This window comes from Aptenodytes patagonicus, chromosome Z (genome assembly GCF_965638725.1).
Source record: "Aptenodytes patagonicus chromosome Z, bAptPat1.pri.cur, whole genome shotgun sequence".
Taxonomy (NCBI): domain Eukaryota; kingdom Metazoa; phylum Chordata; class Aves; order Sphenisciformes; family Spheniscidae; genus Aptenodytes; species Aptenodytes patagonicus.
In genome coordinates, this window is record NC_134982.1 from 57647247 (window position 1) to 57661008 (window position 13762).

Consider the following 13762-nt stretch of genomic DNA (forward strand, 5'->3'; position numbering starts at 1 on the left):
GTCTTATTCTGAAATGCCATTTGTTTCTCCCGAACTTAACAAAACTATCAGAATGATCCTAAACCAACTCTATTTATACAAAACCTCACGTCAAGTTTGCCCTCAAGTTTAGGTTCTGAGGTATTACTAAATTTGGTTTGAATAATGCTATCTTGACTACAAGCAATAATAAAATGTTCTTTCTGCAGAACAAATTACTTACTTGCAAGTGGGAGGAAAAAAAAAAAGGAAAATGCATTAGCCAGTAAAGTTCCTTGTAGTATTTATACATTGCAATTCACTGCTCTTCAAAGCATCCCTGTAAACACTGGAATGAAACTCCTTGGTCAGATTCAGTTTCAGGTCTCATTTTCTTCAAGTACCAACAGAAACAGAATCAACATTTCTTTACATCACATTAAAAGCTTTTGGGTGTTTCACAGAAAATCACAGAATGGGTGAGGTTGGAAGGGACCCTGATGATTCTGAAGGAAAAAAAATAAAAAGATGTCCAACATCATTTTAATTGTAGACATCAGTTTTAAGTTTCACCTGCACAGCAGAAATAAAGGGCTAGAAGCTTTGTTTTTTCATTGATTGAAATTTATTACAAATGCACATATTCACTGCTTATTATGTGCCCACTCCACTTTAGAAACAAAACCATATAGAACCAAAAGTACTTTTATTAAAGATCAGAAAAACCCTGCGATACACAATGCAGAATCCTACTGCAAGTCATTTAACCTCAAACAGGTATAAAACCCCTTGAATATCTGAACATACTCTCTCACAAGTACGTAATACTAACAATTACATATTGGTACCAAGGTGCTTCAAATCAAAAGCACAAGTGCTTTCAAGACTGATCTCAACTGAAATGAGATACCTGAATTTGTTTTCACCAACAATTACTCCAGGCATACTTTGCCACAGTATTTTTTAATTTTTTTTAAAAGGAACAACAAAATCCCTCAAATGCCTTTAAACATGGCATTACAGTTATCAGGCACTAACACAGTTCAAGTTACAAACTAATGGCTCTGCCAAAAAGAAACGTAAAGGCTTCCAGGGCAGCCAGAGGCTAGATGACTTTGCCTACGCCTTCTGAACAGCTCTCTGCAGTGTAATGTTTGATAAGCATAAAGCTTATCAAACTGCACATAAGTGTAAAAAAATTCAACATGCCATGGACTGGAACTTCTACAGGGTTAGTTTCTTTCGCTGTCTTGCTGAGACTCAGGTATCTGTGGGATCCTTTAGTTAGCCTCTACTTAGGGAAAAACTCAACTCCCTTACTTGATGGGGAACTCTTACATATGGCAGGAAAGTCTCATACCCTCTCTGAACATGACATCACGCCTTCAGAGTAACAGAAGGATGTTGCTTTCAATAGACATGAAATCAGACACAAAAAGCCTGAGAAATTCAAACCTTTCATTTGAGATGAGCAGCTGCTCCTCTAGTCCCATAGCTCTTTGAATCTCCTCCCTGGAAGATATCAAAGCTAGTTCAATCCTTGGGATACATAGTCACATGAATCCTCATTTGTTAAATACATCCTTTTTTAAAAGAACAGATATGCCTGAAGAACTTGTGTTCAGGTGGCCTAGAAGACTGCATACGGGTCACAACTGCAACTCCCATCTGAACTCATGCTCAGAGTCACTCAAACACAAGCAGTTTTCAAAATGCTAACACAAGTTTGTGACTATGCAGAAGAGACACTGGAACCATTTTTTAAAAAAAAAAAAAAAAAAAAAAAAAGAGAGACCAGTAACCTGTATGCACAAATGTTCCACCATGATGCACCATCCAGAAATCCAGAGGTCGCCATGTCTTCCAAGCCTCACTTGCTATCTTAGCGCAGCACAACCAGCTTCTATACCTGTGTTTGGCTGCTGTAGCGGCTGTCAGAAAACAGGGCATTTTGCTGTGCATCTGTTTGTGCACTTCTTAATCAATCATCACTGCAGTTACACGTCAAGCACCATTTTTTTCCAAAAGGGTAACTCTAAAGGAAGGGGAACATGCTTTTCTTCGTATCCCCTATTTACCCAATGTTTTCAATTACAGGTTTTGGAGAAAGGATCTCAAGCATGACCAGCTAAAACTTAAATACGCCCCAGTTATGGCCAGCACAGTCTTTGGTTTAGAACAATATAATCCACACATGAAGATAATGTGAGTTAGAAGCACTGAAGTTAATGTTACAACTTCACATGCACTGCACAGAAGTTTAGGACAGTGTTGCAGTAGGAGACAAACATGCCTCCTCTTCTTCTAACAATACAACCTTCCGTCTGGAGAGAGACATCACGGACTTTATGACAGTTAAAGAAATTCTAACAAAAATGCGCAAGGCAAGAAAAGCAAATGGGATTACAATCTGCATAAGATGGAAAATTGCTGTGCTAAATTCACTTAACAAGCATGTTAGGAAGAAGGCCCCAAGGCTTACACATGGGTACAGAGCCAGCTTGGCAAACATGAAGGCATGCTCCTTGCCACCATATCTAGCAAAAGGATGCAAAGTTTCCCTTTCATGGAGGAGGGCTGTAGTCCATATTGCAAACTGAAATATGCTGGCAAAGAAAGTGATAACACAGCTGACCTGAATGGCTTCTATTTCATTGTGAGACCTCTCTGCAAATTCACTGGTCAGCTGGTAAGCTAGCGGAAGCCCACCAATGAAAGCCAATGAAAGTATGTTAAGCAGTCCCATTAATCGTGTAGCTTTTGTTACATAAAGGAAAAGTGAGTGATGGACAAACCACAGGAGACCAATTGTTACAAATGAGCCAAAGTAGGCAAGGTAGTTTGGGCCATATTCACTTAAAGCTTCAAGAAGGCTGCCATGGAACTTCTCCTCAACTTCTCTGGGGTCAGGGACATTGTCCTCACTGTGGAGAGAAAACTTACTTTACTGTGCATATTACTGTTATAAAAACACACCTGGAGCAACACTGAACGATGCTGCTTTACTCTAAGCAAGTAGGGGACAACAGGCATTCACTTTGTAGTTCTCTAATTTGTAACTTAAAAACAGCATTTCAAATTACAGCTCTGCAAATAAATTAGATCTGAAAGGAAATCTGAAAGTAAGTTGGCATTCCTTTAGGTTAATGTAACAAAGTTGCCACAGAGACTAAACAGCTTTTGTTGATAAAAGCCTTTTATCTGAAAACATGACTAAGCAAAAAGGAAGCTTTGCTCTTCAAGACTCCCCACCCCAACATACATTAAATAGACTGATGATCACAACTGCTGAAATGTGGGCATTAGAACTATCTTTTGTGTTCTGTATCTTTCAAAAAAAAATCATACTTAAAGTAACCACTGCAGGTTTTAGAAGTCAAAGACAATGTTTGGTTAATTTTATTTCCTCAAATATTACATATAGACAAAAGTTAAAGTTGTATTTAATAACACAAAGTGTAAGAGGCAACACAAAGCCTTACCATATATCCAAAATGAGCAGGGTTGCTACAATAGCATAGACTCCATCACTGAATGCTTCCACCCGTTCCTTACTCAGAGGCTCACTGAGGTAAAAAGTGAAGGTTTCTAAGCTATGGTGTGCCTCCTCTTCATCTCTCTGACCTGGAAACAAATCCAGGTGTTTACTAATGAAAGACAAAATCAGGTAGTATAAAACAAAGTAGTTAAACAACCTACTGTGACCTCCCTTTCTCTTTCTCCCCACCTGCCAAAATCTTTCTGTAGAAAGAAGGGTGCTGTTCATCCACACAGGTCAGTCACTCCACTTTTTTTGGCAGCTGTGCCTCTCCCTGAAGTTCATGTTGCTTTCAGGACAACAAGTGCTTCAGGGACAAAAAAGCACTGTCCTTTAAACTGTATGGGCTGACCGCTTCCACCAAGTGAGTAATGACTCAAAGCTGTAATTGAACAAAACATTTAAGCTAAACAAATCAGATGCTGTGCCTCGGGAAGCCCTAATAGCTGTAGGTCCTCTAAGACAGTGTGGAGAACTTATACTGCATGGGAGAAAAACCTCACAGGAGCATGGGGGCTGCCCTGGGACATCAAATGGCCTGCTTTAAAATAATCTAGTCTTCGGTCAAAAGATGGGGCTCTGGAGCTTTTATAGGAAATGTCAAACACATCCCTGAAGACTGGACTCTGAACTGCCCAGCTAGCCAAGCTGCACCACTTCAGGAGTATAGATTGGATGAAGAAGCAGCTTCCAGAGGAAGTAAGGAAAGGAACTGAATGAAAAGCAAGTGTAATCACAACTCAGCCAATAGAGCAGTAATTTATGTCAGCCATCTGATGGGGTGAGATGTACACAGACATGGCCTGACGGCAAACTGCAGTGCCTCCATTGCAGTAGGCACAGGCAATACTTCTATGTGTTTATTCTCTGGCTCCGAGAGTCTGGCTTTAGCCTTTTCAGAGCATTTCTGCCTCCCTATTATTGCTGCCACATGGGGGAGTCAAACGTATGCTCCCATTTGCAGTGCACACGGACTTGCGCTAGGCTGAACAGCAGCAGCAGAAGCACAAAGGTGTTATTCTTCTGACTTGCCTCAGGAGTGCCGATTCCAAAGATGTGATCTGTTCAGTGTTTTTGTGGTCAGTTTATATGGCTCTCAAAGAGGGACACTCCACCTTTTGGCTGAGTAGGTTGCACAATACCACCTTCTCCTTTATTCTGGCACTGGCAACCTTCTTCTCAGCAGAATTTAAGAGCAGCTCTGGCTGTCGGTGTGGTTGTGCAATTGTTAGTGCTGACACAAGGCGGGCAGAAAGAACATAAGCAAGGAGCGTGAGGTAAGGAGGCATGGATTTAGGCCTACTTAAGCCATGTGTGAAGGCACACCGTTAGACCACAGCAGTTAGATTAATGAGATGTAACACCCTAAACAGTTAACTACCCCGAAAAAGTTCGATTTATAGATGCTCTGCTTGCCAGTTTGAAAATGTGGGACCATACAGTATTGCTGGGAAGAAAGTGATACAGGCATAGAGTTTGCTTCCTATATTCTTCAATCCCCATGCTCCCTTTTTAGGAGGGAAAAGGGATAGATGGCCTGCAGCCACCATTCACGTACTTGTGTGTATGTGCATGCACGTGCATATTCAGGACAAACCAGAGAGGTTTTGCACTCAGAAATGATCTTTGAATGTGTTGTGTCTTACACAAATCTAGTTACAAATTGAGGGAAACCAGGGAGCGAGGGAGAAACTGTTTGGAAGCACAGCAATAAACCCCAAAATCACTATGCTCCAAGACTGAAAATGGAAGTATAGCACTAAAATTACTTCATTCCAGGCTGTTTGGATAACATGTTGACAACCTAATAACATATCTGAACATAATCCTATGAATATTGCTACTCACCAACAATCTTGGTTTTACACCATGTAATGAATTGAGTGAGATGCGGAAAAATGATTACGAGCCCAAGAAGTACGTAAGACTATGGAAAGGAAAATGAACACAGTTTAAATTTAGTTATCAAAATATAAATTACCTTCCAAGTTTAATATGAAACTATTACTCTCAATCTTTAGGTATAATCACATTGTGAAAAACAATTCTTGACTTTATGACATGGAAAAGGCTCACCTGAAATGCACATGTACCTCCTGAATATTGCATGTGCAACCTAATACTGATTTTTGATAGCTAATTTAGTACCAGTAATGAAGCAAGCTAAAACAAGAAGGGAAATAATTCTGTTAACAAAAATGCACTAATGACTTCTCTGGAAGTTGGAGAACTATCCCATGTGATCCTTATGGGTCCCTTCCAACTTGAGATATTCTATGATTCTATTACTCTACTACTTGCGTCCCAAAGACACCTTAGTGGGTCATAAGTGGTTCACAGGCTTTGCACAGATCTAAGCACAGGAGCAACTTGGAGACTAATTTCACTGTTATTAATATTAAAAGAAAATACACTAGTGAACAAGGCGAGGGAGAAGACGGAAGTAAGGGTGTAAGAGGAAAACATATTTTCAGTTAAAATTAAGCCTTTTCACGTTTGGACTCATAACTGTCCCTTTTATCAATAGCAACCTGATTGCTCCCGAATTTGGGGATTATTTGAACACTGCTAATTCCCATGGAATCTTTCCCAAAATTCAGTTAAATCTACCTTTTCCTAAAGAACAAGACAGAGGAAGGGAAGCTCAGGATACATCCAAAAACTAGACTTCAGTTCCAAGTGGGGGTTCTGAGAAAGATAAAAGCTATTAATAAGTAGGAGCAACTCGCTGCCGTTCAATAAAGATGGCAGAGAAAAAGGCTGTGTAAGGGCAGGCCTTAGCCAAAAACATTTGTTTTGAGATGCAAGTTGGCTAACTGATCTCCTTATTCTATTTGCTCTTACACCCTGAGTTAGTGCAGCAATTATATTCACTTGTCTTCAGTTTGTGCAATGTGATGCTTATTTCATGCAACCTTCCACATTATCTCACCTACTTATGATGAGCAAGATGCTAAGTTACAGTTTAGAAGACCTAATTAAGAGAAGCATTAAAAAAAGAACAACAGGCACAGCAACTAAAGCAAATATTGTAGCAGAATATTCTTTCAAAACTATCCAAACTCATGGATCAAATTACAGATTGGTATCTGTGAATTGAACACCTTCAATGCAAAATAGCAGCCATGATTACACCACTACAGAACTGGCAACTGAGGAAGTCTGCATATTTAACATGGACATCATTCTTTTAATACACAGTCCTAAATATGACTAATATAAACTGCTCCATCAAAGTTTTCGGTTAACTGGGAGAACTTACCAAAGGAATAAAGAAAAAAGAAAAGATGGCTGCTAAAAGGCATAAAATTGGTCCTCTTAGGATAATCTTTAAGATATGACGTTTATAGAAATTCTGATTTTCAGACACCTGTATCTGTTGATTCAGTAAGTGTGGGTGATAGAATCCATATACTACTATCACAGCCTGCAAGGAGAAGAACATTGCTGAAGTTATTACATACAAGTATATGCAGCATTTAAAATATAAAACTGTAAAACTATAAATCGACAAATTCCAAAACACTTTCAACCTTAATTCTTCACTCCCACATGGAGAGCTGGTCTTAGAAACTCTGAGATTTCACAATACACTGCAGGACAAGATTTTAGTCTCCTCTGCAGAGCTTGTCATGACCACAGATCTTATATGAAGAGGAATGAAGACCTCCACAATAAGGAACAGAAAGTGACAAGGCACTGCACCAGGAGAAAACCAGTGCCATTGGACTGAGGCTGAAAGCCCATGTTCACTTAGCCATCACTGCACGGCTCAGTAAGAATCTCAGCAGGAAAAGTCAATTGCTATTTCCCCAAGGCATTTTTAAAGAGTGGGAAAGGAACTACTATACTGTGGACTTTGAGATCAGCTCATTTAGTTGCATACATCAGCTTCACAGGACAGTGGCAATGCAAACTTTCATCTTACATACAGATACTGTATTATCACAACAGGCACAACTTTGAAAAAGAATGCTATACAAACAAAAAAGACATTTAGCAGTTTATACCCATAGTTAATAAACATAATTTTAGTTCCACCCAAGAAAATCTATTTAAAAGTGAAAATGTAAATGGATAGCTCCAATACCTGTATAAGGCCAATGACAACAGCACAGACACTGAACAAGAAAATGCCAAAAGGTACCTCTGGAAAGGAGGCCATTAAGGAAAACTAGAAAAAAATGCAACTAGATCAAATATTTAATTAAGCAGCAATGTAGGAATAACCACAGAGAAACAGAAGCACTCTTCATTCAATACTGAAACTCAAAAACCTAAATAATACTTTGCATTTCAACATAATTCCACTAAATGCAATTTCTAGCCGCAAATACATGCAGGCATTCCAACCAAAGGCACCTGGAGAGATGGCTTTGCTCCCATGTCTCCGTACTAACTAGACTGGCTTGTAGCTGAGCATAAAGTTTAACAGTGTTTTCAGTGGACAAGATGTTCATAGCTGTGAAAATTCTTGATATTAAGATAACTTTTTGAATCTTTTAATTTCTCTGCCTCCATGGCTCCCTTCTGTATTAATTTCTGCAGCTTCATTAGGGGGAAAAAAAAGCAGGTAGTAGTATTAAGGTAACATTGGCAACTTTCCAAATTATTTCAGCTTCAAGGCAAAGTAAAAAGTATGTGCTCTTGCTGATAAAGATCGTTCTACTGACCACAGCCTTATTATTTGCAGACTAATATATAACACAGATATATCCACAGAGAAACAGGTGCCTGTCATACAAATCTGTTCTACACATACAATAAAAGTCAAGATGCATTTTAAGCAACTGTTGTGTTCTGCTAATACAGTGTTCAGCTGCAAATATTCTTGCTAGGTCTAAAGGTCATCTGATCAGAAATTGTGCAGAACATCAAATTTGCAGATTTAAAAAATGAATGATTGGCTGCCAGAATCAACCTTGCTGAGTAAGTTAGAAGTGATATAAAAAACTCTGTCTAGATTACAAAAAGAAAACATTCTGTCATCTAAAGAGGAGTCTGAAACACAGCTTTAGTTCCCTTACTAAATGCAGAATTTTCATCAGACAACTTTGACATTTTTCAATACAGTTGCTTTTGTAAAAGAAATCGTGGGAAACTATGACTTTCCACGATGATAATTTTCCTTCGAGAATACCCATTTTCTGCCAGGTCTATAACATGCAGTAATTGAAGGTTATAACATATCCTCATGAATTTTAAAAAAGTAAGGCTTAACTATTACAATGGATTTGGGGTTTATATTACAATAACACTTTCCTGGGTTTCTGAATACTTTGGTAAAGTCTTTCCAAATAAAAAAAGAAAAAAAAAACTGTAATTGAAACATATGTCAGATTTTAGAAAAGTACTTACTGTGTATGGCAAGAAAGTTATGATCATCATACAAGCCTAAAAAAGAAAAAAGCGTACTGAAACACTAGGTAAAATACAAAGCAAGCAATCCCCTCATTAAAGATGTGTCCAGAGAATGCAAGAAAACAGATCAAATGCTTGTGCTTGCGTCACAAAAAACCCCCACATTTCTGAAGTTGCTGAGCTTTGACTGTAACAAATGACTAGTTTTGCACACGTCTTCCATGTTTGCTATCCAAACTGTACAGGCTTCTTTTAGAAACCACTACAGTTTTGTTACCAATACCACGGGTAAAAGTTTTGCCATGGTTCTCAACAGACTTCTTTCTAAAGTAGCAATGCCAAAAGTACCACACCTTCTAAAGAGGTGTTTCTGATTTGTCAAAACCATTAATCTCTGATCACAAGTATTTTATACATAAAAAAGCCAAATTTAAAAAACGACCTCAAGCACAAAGAAATGCACTGCTTTGAAAGCTGCATTAGATAAGAATTACATGCCTTAAACCAGTCCTCTAACACAATTTCCTGCAGTGTTATCTCATGGAGTTTAAACTCAGTATTTTTATTAACAAAATTAAATTGCGTGGTTGCACACTGTCAGAGAACAGAATTTCAAACAATATAGCAAAATACAAGGCTCCAGCTGAAAGCAAGAATATGTTCACCATTGCAGCATCCCATCACAACTGTTAGTAACCAAGATACTACAGGGTGGCTTGTTAAAAAACATACTCAAATAAATGAAGAATTTTTAAGATATAAGATTTAGGCAAGCGTAAAGCTCAAAACACTGATTCAGAGATTGGTCTCTCAGTGGTAGGTTTTGAAAAAGCATATAATCCTCTGTTTCAAATAAGCTTCAGAATTAATTTCTGAGCAACCTGAACAGAGAAATGACTGAAAATGTAACTGTAATTCAAACCTACCACTAAGATTTTTTGCTACAAAAGACATAGCATTTCATCTTCTTAAGCCTGGAGGACAGATACTTCCGCTGGACACAGACGAACAGAGTCAAAAGCTTTTGCCATAGGTGCCTCCAGTTCCCTCAGATGAACTTCAGACTAACCCGTTGCAGAGCTTCTTTTCACTTACAGTAAAACATGTGCAAGTTATAAACAAGTTAGTTATCAATCAGCCACTTTGGCAAGGAGGAATTCAAGCTCTTTGTATCTTCCTGACTTGGAAATTTGGCAGAGTTATGCTATTTAAATTAGAAACTTTTGGATATGTAGATACAGACTTAAGAAAAAGTGACCTGTACTTGCTAGTTAAACATCCAGCGTGTCTGACAAGACTCACCAGATTTAGAAGAGCGAGGACATCATCTATAAGCTCTATCACCTGAAACAACCTGTCAAGGCAAGGCAAGATACCATGAACAAGCGAGCTCCCAAAATACGTTTTACAACACTGTATACAAAATCATACACTTATGATATTATAGGGGAACCTGATTTCCTTTGCTTCACAATTTATACAAGTAGTACAGGTGATACCAAAACTCATTAGCTCAAACATCAAGTAATTTGTTAGAAAAATTTGAAAAGTGAGATATGAACAGTCAAGTTCAATCATGGAGCAGTTATTAAGAACCTCATTTCTATTTGAAGGACAAGCGGCATATGATGTAGCAAACTGGCTTTTTTTTTTTTCCTACTCTATCCTTCCTCTACACCTGGAATTATATATTTACTTTGAAATAAATGTCACCATTGTTAAGAGCCAATTCACCTGTTAAGTAGTGATCCAGATGTCAGTTCTGACCCATTGAGTCACATATCAAAAACCCAACAAGGCAGGGAGCTACAAATGGGTATCATTGCTTGGAAAATGGAAGATAGGGGGTGATTCGGGAGCAGGAGTTGATGATGACTCTCTGGAGGACTTGCCACTTCACTATAGGATGAAATGCAGCCAAGTCATGGGGCAGGCAATTGGTTTGCTTTCTCCTAGAGCAGTTTTGTTCCAGAACACCTCTATCTTTTGCCACCTGACACACCCAGAACAGGACAGCCAGCAAACTGCTAGCGAGCTGCACAAGGCTTGGGAGCCACAGGACAACTATCATTAGCTGTCAATTTGCTTAAACACAGGCAAGGCCCAGAACTAACTGGAGACTGACAGCCTGCGCTCACTGCTCAAGCAAATGCTTCCAAAGCATGAACAAAGGCAGACTTTTACCAGCAGACACTGTTCACCGGTCATGCAAGAACACGAACAAGTCCATTTGATAATCTGACGCCAAAATAAAAATATAGGCACCAGACTGACTTTTAGCTTGTCAGGCAAAGCAATGCTGTGCAGGGATCTGAGCCCTGCAGTAGCACTGCACAGATCTTCCAGAGCAGATCCCGATGTTCAGAGTCCATCCAGAGTCTCAGATTTTTCTGTGTCTCACATGCCACTGTGAAGAGCTATTATTCTGGTTTTCTCTGAGTTTTATTTGGGAAAACAGAGGCAAGTTCATGCTGTTAAGGCCACAATATTTTCAGAATTTTAAGGCCTAAAATTATTTCTCCTGAAGATACAGCATAGTTATCATTATGCAAAGAAAATGTGCTTTTCTTCCAAACTGCCCCACACCTTGTTAATGAAATTCCTGATCCACAGAAGTGTCACTTAGAATCAATAGAACCAATCACCCTCCGCAAAACCCTAACTAAACTACTCAAAGACTATGCCTCAGCATTTACTTATGCAAGCAAAGCAAAGCAATGTGATAAAAGCACTGGTGTGAAGTATCAGCCTCAAGTATTGAATTACAGGCTGCACACCTCTATTAGAATGCAGTCAATCCACTTACTTAAGGAAAGAATATAGTAACATTTATAAATTTCAAAATTCAAACAAAAACTGCCCTGGTTCCAGTATGATGTCTGCATGTCAATGTCTTTTTAACTACCAAGACATGGGCAGGTGGCAGGGTCCACAGCTCTGTAAAATGCAGCATCTCCAACATTACAATTGATTTTGTGAGAAGGACTGCTGAGGACTGAGAGACAAGTTTTAGGCCAGCTGTACTATGTCAGTTCCTCTATTTGTGCAGCACACAAGTTACAAGGTCATACTCTTTCAGCGTAATTAGAAGTTTAATTCTATCTAGAATATGAAGTAAAATGAAGAGTAACTAATTTAAAAGACATATGATGCTTGATTTTCTCTGTATCACTGTGTCAGTGGTGTAAGAGTACAGTTATTCACTGCTTAGGGCAGCATTTCTTTACAATGAATCTTTTGTATTATCCACCAAAAGACAATTCAGAAATGTATCAGCAAGACAGAAATATATCAGACACATGGTTACCTCCTGTCCTTTTAAACAAGTTTTTCTTTAACTTTGGAGTTAAACACTGTGTTCCTACCTTACGTGAGCTGCCCATGCCACTGTGACTATTAAGAAGGTCATCAAGTAGACTGCAATTTTTGCTAGAAGAAGTTGCTGAACACTTTCACCTAGTTTCTGAAACAGAAAGTGACACCCAGAGACAGAGAAAGGAAAGTTAAATGTTATGTTGTGAAATTATTAGCAGTATCTGCAAATGAGGGAGGACATGCAAAAAATATTTTTTTAAAAATGCCTGCCAAGAACACAGTTCTCTTCCAACAATCTTTTTACTACCATGCAGAGGAACTGGTTTATTAGACACTTGTAAGTATGCTGAAATGTGTAGTTAGTGGCATATGATGTACCAACACATCTCTTCAACCTGTAAAAGGGCTTCCCAATGCTCTGTTCACGTTGTAATTCATTTATGCACTCTCTCATCACTGTTACTGTGATAATGCGTTTCAGAGGAGGGCTGGCCACAAAATGCCTCTTTTATTTTCTTAGTACTGACTTCTGGAGTAGAACCATCACACAGGTTTTCATGTGATGATTGTTAACAATGAAGAAGGGAAGGGCTTAACCATAGCAAATTTTGCATATACCACCACAATGGCTTAAATAGACTAATGCGGCTTATTTGCCATGTTATGGATCATACCTGAGTTTCCTAAACTAAATGAGACAAAATATTTGTGTCTAGGTCTGGTTTTAAGAGCAGAAAAATAAATCATGATAAAAAAAACCCTGTAAACTTTCTCAAGTGATTAATTTATGTTTCCTAACAATCCTGTTTCTTTCAGAATTAGTTTATTTTCTGTAGCCTTCTTTTTCCACCTTTGCTTATTCTGATTACGTTTATTAGTAATCTGATTTTAAAACCAGCATTCAGCTTGCACTATGTAAGTGGCTTCTCTAAGTGATCATGTATTGCCAAAAAGAGCAGATGCTTTCCGAAAGATGTTTTGGTCAGATGGTCAATTCATTTTTCACACAAAAGTAACTGGATAAAGTCTATGGCCTACAATATACAGGTCATTCAGGCTTTATATCACAACTTCTGCAGATCACACAGATCTTATTCAGTAGGATTCTTAAATCAGTATTTAAGTTTTTCACCCCAAGTTCAACAGCTCCTCCCCCTAGGGGAAATTTCTGTTGGCTTTAACGTTACTTAATGGCTTGGGCTTTTTGAAAGCCTGGAATTTGAAATGGAGGTGCTAAATTAGTATGTTACATGTACTTTCAAGGACACGAGAAACAACAAAACAAAAGACGTATGATACCTGATCAGGATGTATTTTTGTGTGAGCCACGGGCAAAATCTGAAATAACGAAACGTTATTAGTACATGGAATTCTTCTCCTTATCGAGAGCTTTATTAAAATCTAAAAAACTTCAGGTGGCCGCAAATATTCCCGGATCACGTAGCTACTAACAGCCTGCAGTTCCGATAGACTGAATCACTTTTCGGCCGCACAGGGACAACGCTGTTACTCGCCCCCCGCGACCGTGCACTGCTGCCCGGGGATGGCCCGCCGCGCTCGCCGGCACACGGCTCCCAGGCTGCGGGACCG

The 13762-nt window shown here is 38.8% G+C and overlaps 1 protein-coding gene across 2 annotated transcripts; it reads right to left on the reverse strand.

Annotated features, from left to right (window-relative positions):
- Positions 1-576: 576 nt before the first annotated feature.
- On the reverse strand, positions 577-13510 carry TMEM175 (transmembrane protein 175). 2 transcript variants are annotated; one of them, XM_076362283.1, is made up of 9 exons: positions 13472-13510; positions 12223-12320; positions 10160-10211; positions 8855-8890; positions 7587-7670; positions 6759-6923; positions 5345-5423; positions 3441-3582; positions 577-2882 (listed from the first exon to the last, which is right to left on the reverse strand). In XM_076362283.1, the coding sequence occupies exons 2-9, from the start codon at positions 12264-12266 to the stop codon at positions 2219-2221; spliced, it is 1266 nt and encodes a 421-aa protein (XP_076218398.1). In that variant the 5' UTR covers positions 12267-12320; positions 13472-13510; the 3' UTR covers positions 577-2218. The 2 variants fall into 2 exon arrangements, with proteins under 2 accessions (XP_076218398.1, XP_076218397.1); XM_076362282.1 differs by lacking the exon at positions 13472-13510 and having other exon boundaries at positions 7644-7670; positions 12223-12318.
- Positions 13511-13762: the final 252 nt, after the last annotated feature.

What these genes read in the sequence shown, in the direction of transcription:
- TMEM175 (XM_076362283.1), bottom strand. Translation starts at nt 12,266, where the DNA reads ATGACCTTCTTAATAGTCACAGTGGCATGGGCAGCTCACGTAAG. An exon ending in TAACTTTCTTGCCATACACA is followed by an intron (nt 7,671 to 8,854) that starts GTAAGTACTTTT and finishes ATTTTTTTCTAG; the next exon opens with TTTTCCTTAATGGCCTCCTT. An exon ending in CTGCTCATTTTGGATATATG is followed by an intron (nt 2,883 to 3,440) that starts GTAAGGCTTTGT and finishes TTCTCTCCACAG; the next exon opens with TGAGGACAATGTCCCTGACC.